The sequence below is a fragment of the Amborella trichopoda genome, chromosome 4, assembly GCF_054954075.1.
Source record: "Amborella trichopoda isolate Santa Cruz 75 chromosome 4, AtrichopodaSantaCruz75HAP2 v2.0, whole genome shotgun sequence".
Classification (NCBI taxonomy): Eukaryota; Viridiplantae; Streptophyta; class Magnoliopsida; order Amborellales; family Amborellaceae; genus Amborella; species Amborella trichopoda.
Genome location: NC_142339.1, coordinates 15,070,127 through 15,090,697, shown reverse-complemented (window position 1 = coordinate 15,090,697; position 20,571 = coordinate 15,070,127). Strand labels below are relative to the sequence as shown.

General features: G+C 37.3%; 1 protein-coding gene across 9 annotated transcripts in view; it reads right to left on the bottom strand.

Annotated features, from left to right (window-relative positions):
- ISA3 (isoamylase 3) overlaps positions 1 to 19,948 on the bottom strand; it is an 88,823-nt gene extending 68,875 nt beyond the window's left edge. For 8 of the 9 annotated variants that reach the window (XR_016054219.1, XR_016054217.1, XR_016054220.1 and 5 more), the window contains exons 1-10: positions 19,770 to 19,948; positions 9,947 to 10,001; positions 9,732 to 9,806; positions 8,418 to 8,575; positions 6,646 to 6,742; positions 3,623 to 3,859; positions 3,434 to 3,538; positions 2,851 to 2,955; positions 2,529 to 2,663; positions 2,228 to 2,314 (exon numbers count right to left, since the gene is read on the bottom strand). Coding sequence is in view for 2 of the 9 variants with exons in the window: in XM_006827861.4 (XP_006827924.2) it covers positions 2,228 to 2,314; positions 2,529 to 2,663; positions 2,851 to 2,955; positions 3,434 to 3,538; positions 3,623 to 3,859; positions 6,646 to 6,742; positions 8,418 to 8,575; positions 9,732 to 9,806; positions 9,947 to 10,001; positions 19,770 to 19,882 (1,167 nt within the window). In the remaining 7 variants the exon portion in view is untranslated. The remainder of the gene's footprint in view (positions 1 to 2,227; positions 2,315 to 2,528; positions 2,664 to 2,850; positions 2,956 to 3,433; positions 3,539 to 3,622; positions 3,860 to 6,645; positions 6,743 to 8,417; positions 8,576 to 9,731; positions 9,807 to 9,946; positions 10,002 to 19,769) is intronic. The other variant, XM_088864974.1, reaches the window with a different exon arrangement.
- Positions 19,949 to 20,571: the final 623 nt, after the last annotated feature.

Genomic DNA, 20,571 nt, shown 5'->3' with positions numbered 1-20,571 from the left:
GTCAAATAAGCACTCCCAGGTTGGAATTTTGATTAAAGATATTAGTTAGGAGTTTCTTAATATTCCATCATCAGCAAACATTTTCTTTTCCTTTTCTTTCTTAATTTGGAAGAATTGAACTTCTTACATATTCTCTAGCAGTAAATTACTAATATAATTATCAAGGAGAAAAGATCTCGTTATCAAATAAGCATGTACTTGCTATGGATAAAGTGATAAACTGTGTGCCGGTGACCTGCTTAGGTGATAACTGGGGACTCTATTGACTATTTTTAATCAAATATATTTGTTATTTTGGATGAATTGCTGGAATATTTGGAAGTTTTCTTCTATCATTTCTTATCAAAAATTTGTTATTGTTGAATTGTTGATTACTTACGCTAATCATTCTTTTGTTGAAGTTTTGGAGGCTGATGGTGGTACTGAATATCTGTAGAGCATTCTGTAATCGGTAGTATTTATAAAATGGAGATAATTACACCTACAATTTAGAGAGCTATGCCATGAGGGATTTTGTTATATTCTTTGTTGTACAGATCTATACCATAGGAGAGAAGTCTTGGATATTCAAGTTCCAAGAGGCAAATCTTGATAGGCAGTTGCAGTTCCTAGTAAGATTATCTTTCATATTTAACTAGATAGATCAAGGATGATTAATCTATGGAGGGATTGTTGGGTTTCCCCTAGTCTATAGCTCTATGCACATAGGGTTGCTTTGTGAGAGAGGGAATTGAAGAACTGTTATCATTGTTATGTGAGAGATGAAAGAGAGGAAGCAAATGGTGGAAAGTGGAAACACAAAGTGAGACAGCAAAGCTTATAGGTGAGGGACAGATGGGAAGAAAAAAAATTCAAAGAATTTCTAGGGGACTGAGATCCCACCATATTCAGAATGCAGCCCATCTTTTGAGGAGTCATGATCCCCCATCGATAGGGATCAAGATCCTTCACAGTCAAGGATCGAGATCCCTTTACATTAGGAAGCGAGATCCCAATAGATAGGGATCGAGATTCCCTTAAGGGAGGAAGCAAGTACCGCTCGGGCTCCAGCTCCCGGATTGCTGGATCGAGATTCCAAAAGGGGAACGCCACCCCTTGACCAAGATCCCCGCAACTATGATATGCACCCTGTATCAATGGATTTGGGGTGTGCATTTCGCTTTTGGAAATTTAGTTACATGACTCTGATTGTAAGAGGAGAAAGAACCAAGATATCCCAACCCAAACCTAGACTGGTTATCATTTCAAAATATATTTGAAGTGTTTGAGGAACTATAGACATCTGAGATTCGGCTCAGTATTCTGGACCTGTTTTAGGTAGTATCTTCATCTCAAACCAAAGGCTGAACTCCCAATCACCTATGGGATCTCTCCAGTACACTGTAGCACCCCAAAATACCAGAACAATCCATACTGATACCCTATACTATAGAATTCACCCCAAGAAAACTCAGTCATTTGCACATTAGACCTGTTCCATTCGTAGGGAATCAAAAAGGCTTTCCTAATGATATATGGTATGAAAGATATGGGCAATATACTAAATAACATCAAAAATGGGCATTCTCTATTATAATTATACACAGATTTTGAATCCTAATCCCACATCGTTTAATTCCTCAGATACCTAGCCTCAAAACTCTGTAAATAGGGGCTCCCCCTACCTCCTGAAGAATCCAAAAGAAACTCTCAAAAGCCATCTTGTGCCTCCAAGTCCTTTGTATATTTTATATATGCTTGTTCGATTTCATTTTCTCTCTCTTCATAACCCTAGTGTATGGCTCTAGATCCTCAGGGTTCGACTGGATTAAAGTGCATTTTGAAAATAGAAATGTTGAGTGGAAATCGACTTTAGACAAAGGGAGACTCTGCGGAAATTTTCTTGCAAGGGAATCAGAAGATGTAACACCGATTTGGTTGGTGACCGTATTTTACAGATGGTGGAATACCAATGATTGATTCCCCATGTAAACCTGCCTTTTAAAGACCTGTTTGGCTATAGGAGGTCATGATGTCAGTCCCTGGGCTTCGTTCCCCTGTTGTTGGGAAGACATAGAAACTCATGTCCAGTTCGGTACTTCATGTAGGTTGGAACTAGTTTGGTGTTGGTTTAGAAGTGACCCAAAATACACCCAAACAATCAGAAATTACGATTTTTCTGAAGTCAAACAGTCTAGCATTATGGATAAAGTTGAAGATAAAGCACAAGGACATTCGTTGGACTCACTTTATTATCTATCCCACGGAAGGAAGTAGTGTAGGGGATCTTATCATCTGCTTCATTTGTATGATTATAGACCACATCCAAAATTACCTGCAAAAACTCAAAATACATTATAATTACTAACTAACAATTTTTCAAAACTGAAAAAAAAAAAAAAAAAAAAGATCACACCCAAACTCTCCTGCAAAAACTCAAAATACTTTATAATTAATAAATAACAAATTTTTCAAAATTGAAAAAAAAAAAAAAAAAGAAGCTCACGTCACTCCATAGATAATGAGCACACAAGATTGTTCCCTAATACCTCAATTCCTGCAGCATGCAAAGCCTTGACCATTTGTTTGAACTCTATAGATGCTGCTAGAGGCCCTCTCCCACTGCTCGCATAACGACTCATAGGAGCAAAGAAATTTAAGGTAGAATAACCCCAGGTGTTGACCTAATACAGAATAAAATCCCAAAGAAAAACACAGACACTTACTTCCCAAAAACGTAAGGAGTGCCACTAGAATTAAAAATGCAAAAAATGAAAATGACAGATTAGAAGACTATAAAATGTTATGCACTTTTACCAACCAGTGCCATACAATTTTATTTTAGTTATGATCCGAAGCCACTCCATTTACCATGTGGTCTCTAGCGTTTGGATGCCTCTGAAGTTCAAACTCATCAAACTCAAAAACAGGCAATAGTTCCACCGCGTTGATGCCAAGCTCTAGAAGATGTGGAATCTGCACACAGGGAACTTCATTACAAAGGAAACTGTATCTGGCATCTAATAGTTTAAATGCATCTTCTGCATCCTGACAATCTGCTTCGCATATTGGTACATGCTTGAGGGACGGGGTCAGAATTTGTAATACACCCAAATCAAGTTTAAAGGACCTAAATTGACAAATCGGATCTCATGATAGGGATGTAAAGAAGGCAATTGAGATCTCGACTTTATATCCTTTTTTAATTACTCACTAAAAATGATTAACACTTTGGTAACAGAGAAATTTACAGCCCGAACAACTGAGACAGATAAAAGAAAAAAAGTTGAACTTCAAATTGATACTTCGAAAATTATCATGATCCTCTAAACTTTGCTTATATAAATGACAGAATATGCAAAAGAACTGTATTAAATTGCACTAAATAGCAATTAGGTCAAAAAAACGTACACAACGTGATCTTAACAAGTATGGCCAAGTAAAGCACTTATACCTTTTCAATGACGCCAAGATAGCTCCCACGTAAATTTGGATCAAGTTCACTTGATACATCAGCAGTAAATGCACGAACGTTCATTTCATAAATAACAAGATCTTTCTGCAGGTTTGAAAAGAAGGGACAAAGAAATTATTAAAGATTGTCACAGTAGTAACAAAATGTTTACAAGTTAATCATGGTTACCTCTGGGATATTAGGAAGCTTGTAATCAGAACCCCAATCAAAGGGCAAGCAATTAAAATCATATGTACCCAAAAATTTGGACATCTTATTGCTGGAGTCGGCAAAGACCCGACGACCTTCAACTAGTTTTGCATATGGATCCAGCAAAATGATGTTGGAGTCAAAACGGTGCCCTTGCTGCCATCCATGGGGGCCCCCAACACGGTATCCATATAAAACACCATATCTTGGCAAATCCTGGAAAATTACAGAAATAACATGTAACTAAGCACAAAGAAATTAATTTAAGTGTGAAACTTAGGGACCAGAAGCAATAGTTAATGTCCAAAAGCAGACATAATCTTCATTACCATCCGATGATAATCAGAATGGACAACCTTCAAAATTACTTTCCAAACTCCACAATTTCTAAAAACATAAAAAGCCAAATGATTATATCGAAACCAAGCATATCAAGCCCCTCTATTTTTCAGCAGACTCTAGCAATAAGAGAGCTCAATTACTCCTTGAATTGATATAACTATATTGCAAAAGAACCATCCTAGTCTCCTCAAGCACACAATGAATTGGAGAGGCATTGTATGAGGTACATGCATGCAATCAAGTGAGCATAATGGTCATCGGTAGAAGCACTTTTTTTTATTGGGTGAGTATCGGTAGAAGCACTTACTTGAACCATCCACATGAATCAGAAGAAACTTCAGAATGAACACAAATATGCACATGATGATAACATGAGATCCAATTCACTCAACTACAAAGAACAAATGAAGAAGTCACCAGGTAATGATACCAAAAGACACCATATAATGAACCTCGTGCCTTGTTCTAGAGTGATATATATGCAACTTTTACCAATAAAGAACCTAAGAGAAAAATAAAAAATATGTTTGAATGATATACTAGAAATTAGCCAACTTTACATTCAAACACTTGAGAAATTAGTACAGACCCTGCCTTCTATTTACTGAGAAGAGGATGATATCAAAAAAGATTTAAAGTTGAGCCATAATAAAATTTAGAATTTAGATTGGTATCAAAATGCTCGAATTCTCTCTCCATACGTTCCTCAAAAAATCCAATTCGTGCTGATTCTACCCCCAACTTTCATATGTGAGGTCCAAATTGTATCTCCAATTTGCAGCTTGTTGGTTTATTGCTCAGGATAACATCTATGTGAGGTCCAAATTGTATCTCCAATCAGCAGCTTGTTGGTTCATTGCTCACGATAACATCAAGATCAGTCTGGACTCAACCTAAATTATGCAGCCGGATTGGAGAATTCTGGATATGATGTTTTGGTTTCCTTTAAATTGTAGATATGATATAGATATAACAGTCTATTTTGAGAGCAGAATACTTGGAGTTGCTGGGTGTTGAAACCTTGAATGGTCTCCCACCAAAACTTCAAGATCTATTGGAATTCTCAGCAAGTAAGCATCTGGAGAGCAAGTGAGGAGGGGTTTTCTGGGAGGTGCATGACTTGACAGAGGCCTTTGTTGAAAGAGGGAGACCAACTTGGACTTCAGATAGCGGAGAAGAGTGAACCAGGCTATGTATCAATTTTACTCTCACTGTTTTTAACAAAACTATACATTAAGGAAACCCAGCATGCTGGAAAAATCTTGAATGAAGCCCCAAAACACTGGCAGAACAGATCTATAATAGCTGATACAAGGAAACCACAAATGTCTTGAAACCCTAGATACACTTGAAACTTCTTTCATTCAGCTTCAAAAACCCCAATGCAAATAAGTGGAGTCAATAAATCCCCAAACAAATTTAGAGTTTTGAGTGATTAAATGGAAACATTGACGACGCATGGACTGCACCAAGATTGCTACAGTATTACTACAGTGACTGCGACAGTAATGACAAAAACACCCTAACAATTTTTAGGTTTTGTAAATATTTGTATATTATTCTAGTTGTATGATCTGTCTCTCAATTTGATATTAATTTGAGAAACATTGTGTCCTTTTAAGCCACCATGGTTTCTTTATTGTTGGATTCTACCCCAACCTTTAGGTTAATTAAAAAGACTGTATCATCTCCTAATGCTTGATGTTTTATTAATACAGTAATGAGCAACATAATGCGATAGCAAACAAAAGGGAAAGCACCCTAATGCAAGGTTACCACTAACAATTCATTATGATCTATTACCTAACCAGATATAAAGATTTCAATAGCGACTAGATGAAATCAAAGTAACATAAGCAAGCAAGAAAATCAAGGTGACAATCCAGACAACCTCTCAATGACAAACAATAATGTCCCCCACACAAAGGCTAAGGTGACAGTGGAGACAATTATTATAAGATAATATCCCAATAATAAACAATACCATCTTCCAGAATGCATAAACCACTCTTGGCAAGGCCATCCAAGGTCTCACAAGGCCCCTCAGGATGTCATCGAATGAGACCATCCCAAAATTACAAAGGTAAAAAATTTCCTCAAATATCACAAGGCGATCACCTTCAATCACAACAAGAATATTGAAATCGAGTGTAGAAACTTGTACCTGATTGTTTCAAACAATAAATGGACATATCCATGCTATATCTCAACACACAGTGCATATAACTTAATTATATGGCTATCGAATACTTTGCATAAACTATGATATGTAACATGGTAGGCAGTATTAATATTCCTTGTAATAACTTCTAATCTTAAATATTTAAATTGTAAGCACAATGATAATATAGAAATACATATATATAAGAAGAATAAAAACACATCCACATAAACATAAAACCCCAACTATTTTTAAAGCAGCCGCACAAACGTAATGAACCACATGGGCACAAACGTAATGAACCACATGGGCCTAGATGGGTTGATGATCGAGATCAAATATATATAGAATAGCTGGAGAAAAATTGACCAGGACAAAATATTCACAAACACATTTTTCTTTCTGAATGGAATTCTTCCGTTTTTAACTTCAAATGAAGGGAAATTTCCTATGCTTCTTTAGACACTAGAAGAAATTTGGTACAGTAGATAAGACATACCTCCACACAGATATGCCATATGTCTCCACTCTTATTTACATGTGGATCCAAGTTGATCTCCACTATCACAGTGTCTTGTTCCAACTGTTCAAAGTACCTAGGAAGCCAATCAAATAATCAATACCAAAAAGAATCCAATTAACAAATAGTTATTGAAATTATAACAATTTTTCAAAAAATAAAACAGTAACTTTTAAGATCAATAATGAATATTACTTCTTCTAATCAAGAACAAATACCATGTCACCAAGCATTGAATTTAACAGCTGTAGATAAGTCCGAGCACTAAAGTTGTCACCAAAGCAAAGTGCCATTTATTCCTCTAAAAAAAAACACATTGACTCGAAGCCCTCAATGAAAGGCTCGAATATGACTGCTTGAGTTACTGGAGATGTGGAGATATACTTCAATTGTTAAATCGAAGAGACCATAATTAGACCATGGCTTATTAGCTCTCCAAAAGCAGCACATCTAGGGCATTAGATTCGTGGTTACATAACTTTTTCTTTTGGGAGAAAGTAAATTAACCCTTCATCCTTGACAAAACACATGCTGCATGCACTTAATGCTGCGGGGACAGTTAATATCTTAATAAAAGTGAAGAAAACATAGAATGATCTCATGCAATGTAAGCATGTTCTTGAGTTATGCTTTAAAACAATCTTGAAAATGAATTCCATCCTATGAGGGTCAGTTTAGTTTATAGCCATTTGCATATGAATAAGCAGGTCAGTAAACATGTGCATGTCTATCATTGAGAGTTTGGAAATTATCAAAGGGGCAGATATGCATATGCCTCCTAAATATCACATTGAAGCAACCACCTTCTAATTTGTCATCATTACAACTGCCTACATGCTGCCAACATGATAATAATAAGTCCCTTCCATGTGAAAAAAAATAAAAGAAAAAATTATGTAGTTCTTGAAAATGGGTTTCCTCAAAGTCAATCCACTACTTGATCTCTATTCACAATTCATTAGCCATTATATCAAATTCAGTTCTTCAAAATGGGTCTCCTCAACGTCAATCAACTATTTGATCTCTAATAAAAAATTTTAACTGTATTACTTTGCTGGTCCATATATTCATTAACTTTCTTTCTAAGAAAACACCATGAATTAAGCTTTAAGGGGACTATCCATATGTTACAATAATATGTCCCAAAGTTACGCAGCCTAGTGTATCTGAGAACTCAGTTTGAAATGCATATTTGAAAAGGAATGGGACATTTACACATAGGTTTTGAATTACCTAATTCATTTGGGGCAATGAGTTAACTCCATAGCCAAGATCTTTGCATTTGGTTCTCACTACATAAGTGACAATTGATAGAATTTGAATCTTGTGACTCCTTATTTGTCTCATTTTCTTCATCCTGGTATAACTCAAGTTTCACACACAACTAATCAACGTGTACATAGTTTGACAAAGGCCCCATCTCACAAACATACACCAATCATTTTTTACGATGTGGCATACTCTTCTTTGTTGTATGACCTCTTCCACTCAGGCTAATAACAAATTGGCAGAAAGGCAAGACGATCCAAGATCTAGAATCTCATGTTGCATAACTTAAGCAGAGTAAAATACAAAAGTGGTAGCTCGTAAGGTGAGAAAAGTGGCTCTGGACAGCTATTGTCTAAATGAGAGACCTCAAAACAAACCTCAAGAAATATTGAAGGGAAGACGAATTAAAAAGATGATTGTTAAAATAAATAATAGTAATATAAAGGCAATGGATTCCAGGAAATGGCATTAAAATTTCTTACCCTTCAGGCAGTGACAAGCTAAGAGTGACAGATGACGCATGCTGAGAGAAAATCGCGAAATTTATACCATTTTCAGTTTCTGATACCCCAAGTGGAGAGGGTTTCCCAGGAGAGGATTTCAGAGTTGGGCTGATCTCTAAAACTTCAGTCATCTCATTCTTTAGGAAAATAAAGAAGAAAACAAAAGCGACTTTTAGTATACCTTTAGATTAACTACTAAGAACGTAATCTCACATTCTCGATGGAAAATAAGTATTTGACAAATTCATATTTGTACCCCAGATCATGATAGTATATGACATGGAAAAAAGGCAAAAATAAAATCACTTCCATCAAGGATAAAATGAGTAAATTGAATGCCCATTATCCCATGAAATTCAAATTATACACCATGTAGCAAATATAATGTTGAGACACAACGACGGCAACAACAATCTACGATAGGAAAAATATGCTCGCAACCTTAGTGTCTGTCTGTAAAGGATCATATAAGAATTGATGGAAGGAGCCAGAGAAGCAGGCAGTCCAGCAGCAGTGTTGAGCAGTTCAAGTGTCTAACATTGCAAACCACACTTCCTTGAAAATATTGATGTCATATCAACAATTTTTGGACTGCAAAATAAAAAGCCCCGATGGTGCAAGAAACTGACAGACATTCCTCATAGAATATTGAGCACCACATTCTACAGCACTAAAGTTGAATACAGATTGATTGCAGCATACTGAATTTTCAGGTTACATAATTTGCATTTCTCTGGTTCACATGTGCCCCTCACACTAATTATTGTTACAATATAATTCAACCCTGATAAAGTTTTTTGTGGTCCTACTAAACATAGAAATTTATTATCATTTTAGGGAGCAAAAAATGCTTCTCTTGAAATATGATCTGCACATGTCTGAATGAATATCATGCTCTTTAGTTTCAGTATCAAAGGTAGTATTTGTGTCATTGATGCAAGAAGCCGTCTAAAAGAACTGCAACAGTACTGCCTTACGTCATTTTGAATGAGACAATTCCTTCGCATAGTTAATAGGGCATACACCAAACGACATCGAAATGTCGATCCGTATGAGATTTTTCTTTCATTATGTAGCACGCTTCCATAACACCTACCTTGAATACCTAAATCCTATAACAATTATAATGATCAATCATCATCAATCAATCCTCATTCTTGCAATCAAAATTTGAATTGTACAAAACGTATAATGCTCTACCAGGCTATCAAACTACTCATGGTTTACATAAAGACCATTCACTTAAAGACAGAAGAAAAGAAGCTACAGGTGGTATTTACAGCAGCACAATACCTCAATCATGCTTTCTTGGGCCTGCTGACCATAAACATTTGGACTCCCACGCCCAATCTTCTCAGTTTGCCTGGTCTATGCCCATGATAATAAAGAAACATATTGAACAACAAAGTTTATAATAGAGGACAAGAATTTTTTGACTTAAGAACAAGAAGCACACATAAAGAAACAAAAAGAAATCATAAGAGACAAAAAAAGAACACAGCGTCTACCACATTGCGAATTTTATCTCTTGGGCTAAAAGACCTAGTACAACACAATTTGGACCTGCACAGCCATTCAATATGAGAGTGATTTTTAGCCTATGATGCATCAATAAAAAATCAAACACTATAAACAATGTCTTAAGCAACAGAATACAGTCTAAAGCTTGAATATAATGTTTTCTAAGCCAATCGCAAATAAGCAACCAAAAACTTGTCCTGTTCCACAATTAAATCTAGAAAGAAGAGAACTTGCCACAAACAAATCAATAAGAACAATTGTCCCTATCATTTGTATACTTAAATACTGAATAGGACGATGTCATGACAATATACTATTGAACTGGCCTGTAGGCTCATTAAAACAGTAGCTCTGAACCCTCCTCATGAGTCCAGGTCAGGACCAGTTCATTAGGGATATTTGTAACTGGCTCAATTAATAAATGGAAATGCATCCCTGCATGGGATGCCAACTGAATTGCAACAGATTGCCCCTTGATTGACTTTTAAGTAAAAAAGCTAATCTCTAATGACATGAATCCTTAGGTGGATTCGCCCTTTGAGTATACTTCACTATGTTAACTTAAGATATCAGCTTCATTGAATGTGCACAATGTAATGTTTGTGACTAAGTTATACTTTTTCAGGTCTCAACCATGCCTCATGATCACCAAAAATTTTCTAATAAAAATGATCTGTAGATTATCCTCTTCGCCCTAATATATATATATATATATATAGGGTTATGTTAGGGTGCTCACATTATGGAGTAATTTATCATCAGACTCAAAAGTTGGACACTTATATACCCTTGTTTTGTACATGGAGCTTCCTATTAATAAAGGTATATTTGGTCATTAAGAGGGGTGTGACGTCATCTACATGGAGTGTGACGTCATCTATATGGAGCATTAAATACCACTAGTGTGCTCCATGTGGTAATGTCACACCCCATGTGGATGACGTGTGACATCAGCCACATGGAGTGTGACGTCATCTACATGGAGTGTGACGTCATCTACATGAAGCATTAAATGCCACTACTGTGGTTCATGTGGTGATGTCATACCCCATGTGGATTATGTCACACCCCCTCCTAATGACCAAAAATACCCTTATTAAAAAAAAGCTTCATGTACAAAACAAGGGTATAGAAGTGTCCAAAATTTGTTCAGTACAATGATAAATTGCTCCATAGTGTGAGCACCCTAACATAACCCTATATATATATATATATATATATATATATATATATATATATATATATATATATATATATATATATATATATATATATATTGTATTTTAATTTTTAATTTTTTCTACAAATCCAAATCACATGAAATTTAGGACGTCCACTCTTCTCGTCAAAGCGCACCTAATGAAAATATTAAATACTAAAACAATTCACACAACTTTCTGAATGTAACCTATAGGAATTTGTAGGGTGTTAACTATAGAAAAATATTATATGTGTATAGATGTATAAGGAAGATTACCCTTCTCATCTAGGCATGTCTCCATTCTATTTCCAATAATAAAAGATATAGAGTAACTTCTTAAAATGATGAGCGCCTAATTAACGACAAAATTTATTATATGAATGAGCTACGGAGAAGAAACTTTGAGTGAGATTTTGTCCTCTCAAAAGCATCTATGCATTGTTTATCCCATTCAAAGCATAAGACCTTCTCAAGGAAATTTGTTTCCTCGAGAGATAAATTTCCTTGATAAATTTCCTTATATACCAACTGAGAGATAAATTTCCTTTATATACCAACTGAGAGATAAATTTCCTTCAAGGAAATCACCCTTGTAAGCCAAGGACCCCACTAAACTTCCTCAAAAGTAGGAGTGACAATGGGCCACAAATGTGGTCCTAAGGCTAGGTCGAGCCAAGACAGGGCCAACCTAGTTCAGTGGCCCTTTTGTTTGTTATATTTTTTATTTTCCTGTTTTTGTAACATTTGGTCAAGCGCATCGCCAAGGCCAAGCTTGGGCCAGGGCCTCTTTAACCCTATCGGGGCGGGGCTAGGCTAGGCCTCAACCGGCCCTATGGGGATCAGGGCTGGCCTAGTCGAAGCCTGCCCCGTTGCCAGCCCTATAGTCACAACACATAAACTTCACCAAATGCCATCAGCACAGTTTTCATAGCCTTATGCATCTATAGTCATCATGGGTATTGTATGTCATCTAAAAACCCTTGAGTAGAAGGGCATCAAAGATTAAATCAAGGTATTCCAATATCTAATGAATGTCTTTTCCAGGACTTCCTTTGCTAGCATTAGATTAATAAAAACTAAAAGATCATCATTAATGAGAGCCTAATCTGTTCAATTATGGTGTCTACCAGAATATCTATGTAAGGTACAAGATGATGATCATCAGGAATGTGGGATTAAAACCTTTGTATGTCTATACATACCCTAACATTGCCATCCTTCTCATTTATGAGAACGTTTCAAATCCGACGATCTGTGAGTAATGGAAGCTCCCCACATTAGTCCAACCACCTTGACCTCACCCTTTAATTTTTTCAATTCACCCTAATCCATCTTATAAGAACTTGTTGGCGTACCAAAGGTAGAGCATAACTGACTTGTCATCATACAACTTATAAAAGAGATCCTAGCAACATTTTTAAGGAAATGATTTGAATTCCTTGAATGATAAAACCCTATGCTTTTCTTCGTACAAGCATGAATTATCGTAGCATCAATAACAATAAAAAGTCATGTATTATATCACTTCAAGAGTTTTGTCATGGTTTGATCCTCCCTGAATTATGGTTGGAAACTATGGGATACTCATGCTCCACTGTTGGGCTCCAAACTAGCTCCGACCAAGGAGTTACTCGAGATTAGAAACTTCCATAATGGAGGACTGTTATTTTCCCAACGTATCTTTTTATTGACAATCTTGGTTATGACCACCTTATGGTCAATATGGAGAGAAAGAAATAGACAAATTTTCCAAGGTACCTCCTCCTCCATCCATAGCTTCCACAACCACATAAAATCAAAAACTATGTTTTGGGCTAACAATAGCAAAGACCTTCAATATTCCAATCTTCATCTTCCTTAACAGCTGGAAAGATATTCTTTTTTCCAATCCACGAAGACAGGTCACAATCCCCTCGTGGAATTCCCATACCCTGAGTCATTCAAGCTTAACACGGATGGCTGCTAATGGGCAATCCATGATCGACAGGTATAGGGGGGTATACTACGGGATCAACATGGAGAAACTCTACTCTCCTTCTCAATATCCATCGGCGACACTGACTCTACTATAGCAGAGTCCAGAGCTCTACTTGAAGGCCTAAAGAGGGTTGCAAAGGGTCTCATCTAGCTCCTTCCATTCTACACAAATCAAGGTAGAAGGGGACAGTAGTAATGTCATAGTGTGGGCTCCCAAGAAAGCCAAGTGCCCTTGGCAACTTGAGTCCAATTTTTTACTACATATTATTTCTATGAAGGGAGATGATCGTCATCCTCCGCCACATTCATAAGCAGCATATCAGGCTGCCGATGACTTGGCCAAAGCAGGGCTGCAAGGACACCCATGGGATTGAATCAAACCACCTAGCGCCCCCCCTCGCCCCCCCCCCCCCCCCCCCCCCGCTTCCCCCTTTCTTTACCTTTACATCTTATCATCTGTTAAGTTTTGTCATTTTCCAAACCCTGGATGGTTATTACTATAGGCCAAGTGGGCTCCTAAGCCCTTTGAGTACGAGCTCCCAACTTGTGAGCAGCCTTTTTAATAGGAGCTCCTAACATGTGGGCAGAAGCCTTATATTCATTTACTTTCACATAAAAAAACCTCTACATAATACAATCAAATATTGATGCAAACTGGACTTTCATTTTCTATTTTATTTTTTTAGAAGTTTGAAATTTATGTTTAGTTATTCTGGGTTTCTACTATTCTTATAAGGTTATTTTGTCTTTTTTAGTTGTAGAGATTCTTATAGGGACTTATGACCTCACTGAGAGTATGGCCTTTAATGGAGTAGAATAGTGGACCAGGATTCGTGTAGCTGACCCCAATTAATTGGGAAAAGGCTATAATGATGACGATGATGAGTTGTAGAGATTTGAGGGGTAGAATTGGAAGTTTATTTTAATTTTTAAAGACAAAGCATTGCATTAGGATGGTTGAGTTAATTAGGATATGTTAGATTGTACGAATCAGTGAAATGATAGAATTCGTCAAAATTATTCAACATGCTCTAGAAGGAATTCCAGAGGGGCCCTAATAAAATTTAGAAGACCAACACTTTGATGGAGTAAGAAATATAGAATGGAATGATTTTGAATATCGATTTATAAGTAAAAAACCTTCTCCCATTTTTGAAAGGCAGTATTTTAATATACCTACTAAGGCAGTTAGAGGGCAGTATGAACATCCTAATAAAGAAAGGCAGTATTTGAATATACCTACTAAGGCAGTTAGGGCAGTACTAATTGAAAATCCTGGTTTTAAACATGAGATGAGGGAGAGATTTATGTGAGATCAAGAGAGCGAGATGAAGAGAAAACAGGATTTCTTTTTTTTTTTGGAGGGGGGGAGGGGGAGTTTCTTTTGTGGGTCTTTTTATCTCATTTTTATTATTTTCTTATATTTTGTATTTAATGGGTAAGAACGTCCCAATTGTGAACTTGGTTGTTTATGAGAAGAAAGAAATTGTTTGATCTTGTGAAGAAATCTTTAGGGTGGACTCCCTTGCAAATCCTGAGAGAGGGTATATTCTCTCATCCCTTAAGTTTTATCTTTAATTTTTCTGATTTATTTCTTTCTTTCCCATCTTCTCCACATCAATTTGTATCAGAGCATTGAGATAAATATACCGTGATACCAACAACTAATGATCCAATTATGGAGCAAGTGGATCAAATAATTGAGAAAACAAACAATACCTTATAGAAGGCCTTCGCAAAATTATACAAGGTTACAAGATCGGCTTAGTAGATTGCAATAGGAGGAAGAAGAAGAAGAAGAAGAGGTAAATCTCAGTGCATAAGATGTTGACAACACAAAAATTCTATAAATTTTAACAACGAATCAATGTTTCAAAAAGCGCTAAGCGGCACCTAAGCGGTCTGGAAGGTCTAGGCCGCTCAGCGCCTAGGCGGACACCCAGAACCTGCGCAGCCCAGTAGAATATTTTTTTTTTTTGGGTTTTCTCTCTCTAAAATAGCCTCTAATGGGTTTTAGGTTTCAAATGAACATAAAACCCACAAATTTGAACCTTTAATATTAAAAAAATGACCCAAAAATACCTTCAAGGAGCCGCTATTCCGCCCCTGGGTGAGGCGCTGGCCCTGGGCGGCCAACTAGACGGGTTTAGGTGGGCGCCCAGGGATATCTGCCTAGGCGGGCCTCCCAGGCACTAGGCGGTCCTCTTCTTGAAACAGTGTAACCAATTATGCAGAAGATACTCTAATTACACATGAACTACCACCCTTTACAAGTTGGATATCAAGTGTCAAATCAATTGTTTTATTAAGAAGAATCAATTGTTTTATTAAGAAGAATCAATTGTTTTATTAAGAAGAAAAGGCTTGCAGACAAATAATTGGACTGCATCACCAATTTTTGGAAAGACTATTAGAGGATAGCTTAAATTTTCAAGCTTGAGGTTGAGCTTCTCCTGACCCAAGGAGAATGATGCAAACTGGATTTTTATTATTTCTATTTTATTTTTTTAGAAGATTGAAATTCAGTTTTCGGTTATTCTTGGTTTCTAATATTCTTATAGGGTTATTTTTATCCGTTTCCGTTGTAGAGATTTGAGGGTACAATTGAAAGTTTATTTTTATATTTTAAGGACGAAAGATTGTATTAGGATGGTTGGTTGGCTAGGATATGTTAGGCTTGGTATAAACGTGAGATAAGGTAGAGATTTATGTGAGATCAAGAGAGGGAGATAGAGAGAAAAATGCGGGGGGGAGGGGGGAGAGAGTTTCTTTTGTGGATCTTTTTATTTTATTTGTATTATTTGCTGGTAATTTGTATTTAAGGGGAAGAACGTCCTCATTGTGAACTTGGTTGTTTATGAGAAGAAAGGAATTGTTTGATCTTGTGAAGAGATCCTTGAGGTGGAATCAATTGAAGAACCTAAGCGAGGGTATATTCTCTCAATTTATTTTTATCTTTGTTAGTTTTATTGTTTATTTTCTCCATGCATCAAATATTGTCACAAAATTAAAAATTAAAAATAAAAAAGGCTGTACTCAGAGGTAGTATGAATGTAGAGATTCAAGGACTCTTTAAGGACATACACAGAATGCCTTGACACCAAAGATATGAGAAGCAGATCTATCCAAATGGGTCTCTCACTTTTGGTGGCCTATTCATGGGATTAGCACGTTGCCCACCCTAAGTTACACTGTATGTAATATTGAGTATTTGTCGCCAATAAAGGCCTTATAAGAGCTTATAATTAATATTTGATATAGTGGAACAATGAACTCCAATGGGAGTATGGTCCAGAGGGACCGAGATAGCAAATGTTATTTATCGATACTCAGACTAGGCTTAACGTGATAGGCTAATCGAGTTGGAAAACCCTTAATTACCTGAGCATAAAGCACAATTGGGGAGGGCTAGCAAGGTATACCTTGATGACGTTGGAGTTGCCCAGAGTAGTGAGCTAAGGGATTATGTGACCCTTATGTGCAATGGTAGGCCTATAGAGACGAGGGTCAAAGCCTCATCATTGAACCATCATACTGCATGTACATATGATAACTGTATAGCTAAAGAGAGTCACCATTAAGGGTAATACGTGTACATGTGCGAGAGAGGACCCTATGCACCATAGAGATGTAGTTGCACCAAGTCTGTGTGATCTTGGACTTGTCCCCAGGGGAGAACATGTAATCTATAGACAGGGATTGTGTCCCCTCACTTATTAGCTGACTTTTGTAGCCCAATCATGAACCCTGCAATGGTCTGTAGATCATTGGAACTGCTGGGTCAGATTGAGAAATTGAATGTGGATTATTGTCCACAGTAGAAGATGGAGTGCTTCAGCAAATTAATAATTCCTTGACCTAGTTGGATCTGAATCCCATCAAGATTATTGAAAATTAATTATCTTAATGTTAAATGATTTTAGATTGAAAGTTTGAATTTTAGATTGATAGTTTGGATTTTTAGAAGTCTATGTTTTTTTTTTTCAAATTTAATCATGTGTAAGATAATTATGGAAGAGATAGGAAAGGATTATATATTTTTCATATTTTATTTATTTGATGGGATTAGACTAAGGAAGCTGAAGGATAAGGTTCTAGCACCTTCTTTTGAATCATGACGGTTGATCTAAGGATTGTATAGCTCAGATCTCTCACCCCACAAGTCTCTTATGATCAATGGTCTGGATCTAATCTCCGTAAGGGTGGCTAATCCTAAAAAACCTTAACCTTAGAAATAGTCTATAAATTAGGGGACTCCTCTCATTCTCTACACCTTGAGCTCTCTCTCTCTCTCTCTCTCTCTCTCTCTCTCTCTCTCTCTCTAAGTGGCATGCCACCCCCTCTCCATCTCTATCTTGATCTCTCATCTCTCTCCCCTACTTAGAAAATAAAAAGAAATAGGGGGCATGCCCCAAGCTTTGTGAAATAGGGGCCACGTCGCAAGCTTTGTGAAAGGGGGGTAGGTTACTATTGAGACCTAGCCTACCTTACTAGGTATTGAGACCTAGCCTACCATACTAGGTATTGAGACTTAGGGTACCATACCAGGTATTGAGACCTAATATACCATGCTTAGGCATTGAGGCCTAGTCTTGTGATTGTTCCACCATTGCTCTATGATTTGAAAGGGTTGATAGCCTGAGGTTACTCATACTTCAAAAGATATGAGAAAGACCTTGATCCCGTGCACCATCGAAGGAGGAGACTCGGAACGGGGTGTGCAACGTCCAGTTGAGATAATCTTCGGGCAATTTATTTTTTGTTTATGCAGTTATGTGTTTCATGATCCTAAGATCAAGTTTATGCAATTTTGTTTGTGTAATAAAGAATTGTTATAGTGGCAGGAAGTGAGAGTCCTTGGGATTCTTTGAGTTTTTTTGTTTTTCATAATGTATTTGGACTCTTGTAAGTAATCCAAGTGGGGAAAATAAAGAAAAGAAAGAAAAATTTTAATCAATATACACTTGCCTAGGTTCCACAGTCCAACTTTCATGTAAGGCCAAATCTCGTTGGTCTCTAGGCCCCATCCTCTGAGCCACCCAGCATTTAGATGATTAGACACAATGCTTTGGTTTTTCTTACTAAAACTACTCTATGCATCATATTATTGGACTCCATTCGTTGGGACTGGAGTTCCAGATGTGTCTCTTCCATCAAGATTCATATTCCCCCAATAAAATAAAAAAACATGTCCTAGATCGCGTTAGGGCAACAAATCAACAACTGATTTCCCTCTTCTTGCTCCTCATGAGGGGCAAGGATAACCTAGAATAAGACACATTAAATTATTTTGTTCACCTTCAAGGGGCTACATGGCACGTTAAAATCCCCTAGTAATGAGGATTATAATTCTGGGTTACAAGAGATATGCCTCTCTCTTCGGACACAGGCAAAACCCTTGCCTCTTATCCCTTCCAAACCCACTCTTCGACCAAACAGCGCTAGAATCAATCTTCCTCTTTCCCACCACTATCACTGCCAGAAACATGAGAGCAATTGAGAAATGTCCTCCCTCTAGGATTTTTTCGGGTCCGGTCCGGGTTCGGTCGACCTAAACCCCATCCCGACCTAGATCCTCTCAGGTCACGGGTTCTGGACCTAGACTCGACCCATCAGGTCCAAAACTTGGACCCAGACCCCAACTGGATCGGGTCAACCCGCTTGGTTGTAGGTTTAATCCGACCCAATTGTCATCCTTAAAGAAAACTCTCTCTCTAGGAGGCTATGCCTCCCTCTCTTTAAGACTCATCTCCCTCTTGTTGATCCTCTTTCCCATGACCACAAAGCCACTAAAAGGAAAAGGATGAGTATTATGTTTATCCTCAATTCCCTTATGTAGAGATTGTTAGGGCTTCTTTCTTGCTCTTCTATCTTTTACCCAAAGACCATACTACCCCTAATCTTTCTAAAGAAACATAAGAGAGGTGATTTTGGTTTTTCCCACAGCCAACCTTCTATACTACAAGAATAATCAAATTTTGAGTGAAATTCCTCCAATCTTGTTGTCAATGAGAAAATTCAGTTGAACTGTGCAAACTGTTTGGATGAATGGCTCGTGGGGGGTTTTTGGGGGGAGGGGGAGACTAATGTTGATGAACTTTTATATAACAACAATCAACTTCAATTGCTATTAGCATTAGGAATCAATGCACAAAAGTGTGCTTCTGCTGCTGCTGGATAACTCAAGAAATGTTCGAGAGAGCCCAGTACTGAGGAAATATGAACTTCTATTTCATTAAGTCGAGCAATGCCCAAGAACTATTTGGTTGGAGAGCTCAAACAGTGTTAGAAATGGAAGACGGGTAGATTGATAGATAGCAAGACAGATGGGAGGAGAGTAGTGCATAGAAATGTAACTTTTATATGATAATAATCGTCAAATTTCAGATACAAATCCATTAATGTCAATAAACAGAGTCCAGCAGCAATGTAGATACGCAAGCAATGTTCCACAGAGAAAGCGAGAAAGAGAAGCAAGCACAGCAGCAATGTACACTTTTATACGACAACAAACATCTGATTTAATTACCCAAAAAACAAACATCTGATTTCAATTAAAACCATTCAATTCCATTATAATTAAGAAAGTCCCACACAAATACTGAGAGTAGAGCTCGACTGAATCAGTTTACCCCATTTTCCTTGAACCAAAGACCGCAACTGACGACAAAGAAGTAACATGCGGTGGTGAGCAAGTCTCAAAGAGAACCCTGGCCTTTAAATTCGTTAAACAAGATTGAGCCATCTTTATGCTTTGCTCCTGCTAAAGAAGTAAAGAATCCATCAAAGCGAAAGAATAAAGCAGAAAAGCACCAGAATCCTAGAAGCCAAGGATCTATAAAAAGGCCATGACGAAAAGAGGTACGAACGAGTAGAGGAAGAGTAAGAAAGATATTTAACAGTGAAAAAGCGTTCTCATGGTCCTTTTTTTGCGGTGAGAGAGAAAATCACCGAGGTGAAATTACTCGCCGCATTTGTTTATTTGTTACGGCGTCAGGCGCTCTCTAGCTGTGGTCCCCACTTTCAAGAGCGACCTTGACGGTTGGTGGCCTTCTCACGTGAAGCTCTCACGTGGTGGCTCAATAGCGCGTCACGTATTGCGATCGATCGCCGCGCTGCAAAATACTTGATCTAATCTCGGCCGAGATCAACCGAAACTTCGTCTTAGATTTCGAAAGAAATCTAACCACCGGATTCCACATTGTTTTTTTTGTTGGATCAATGGAGATTACAAGGTCCTACTCGTCTTTGACAGAGTCAATTTTAAAAAAGTGCTTATGAGAACAGAGGCTCTAACGGTTCAAGCAGAACTACCACCACGACCCAGCTTCATTCTCAACCATAGTTTTCTTAGCAGCCAGCGTGCACTTCAATCTCGTTCTAGAATAGCCGAGCAACAAATCAAATTTTTTACAGGATGAATATAGTGTCGTC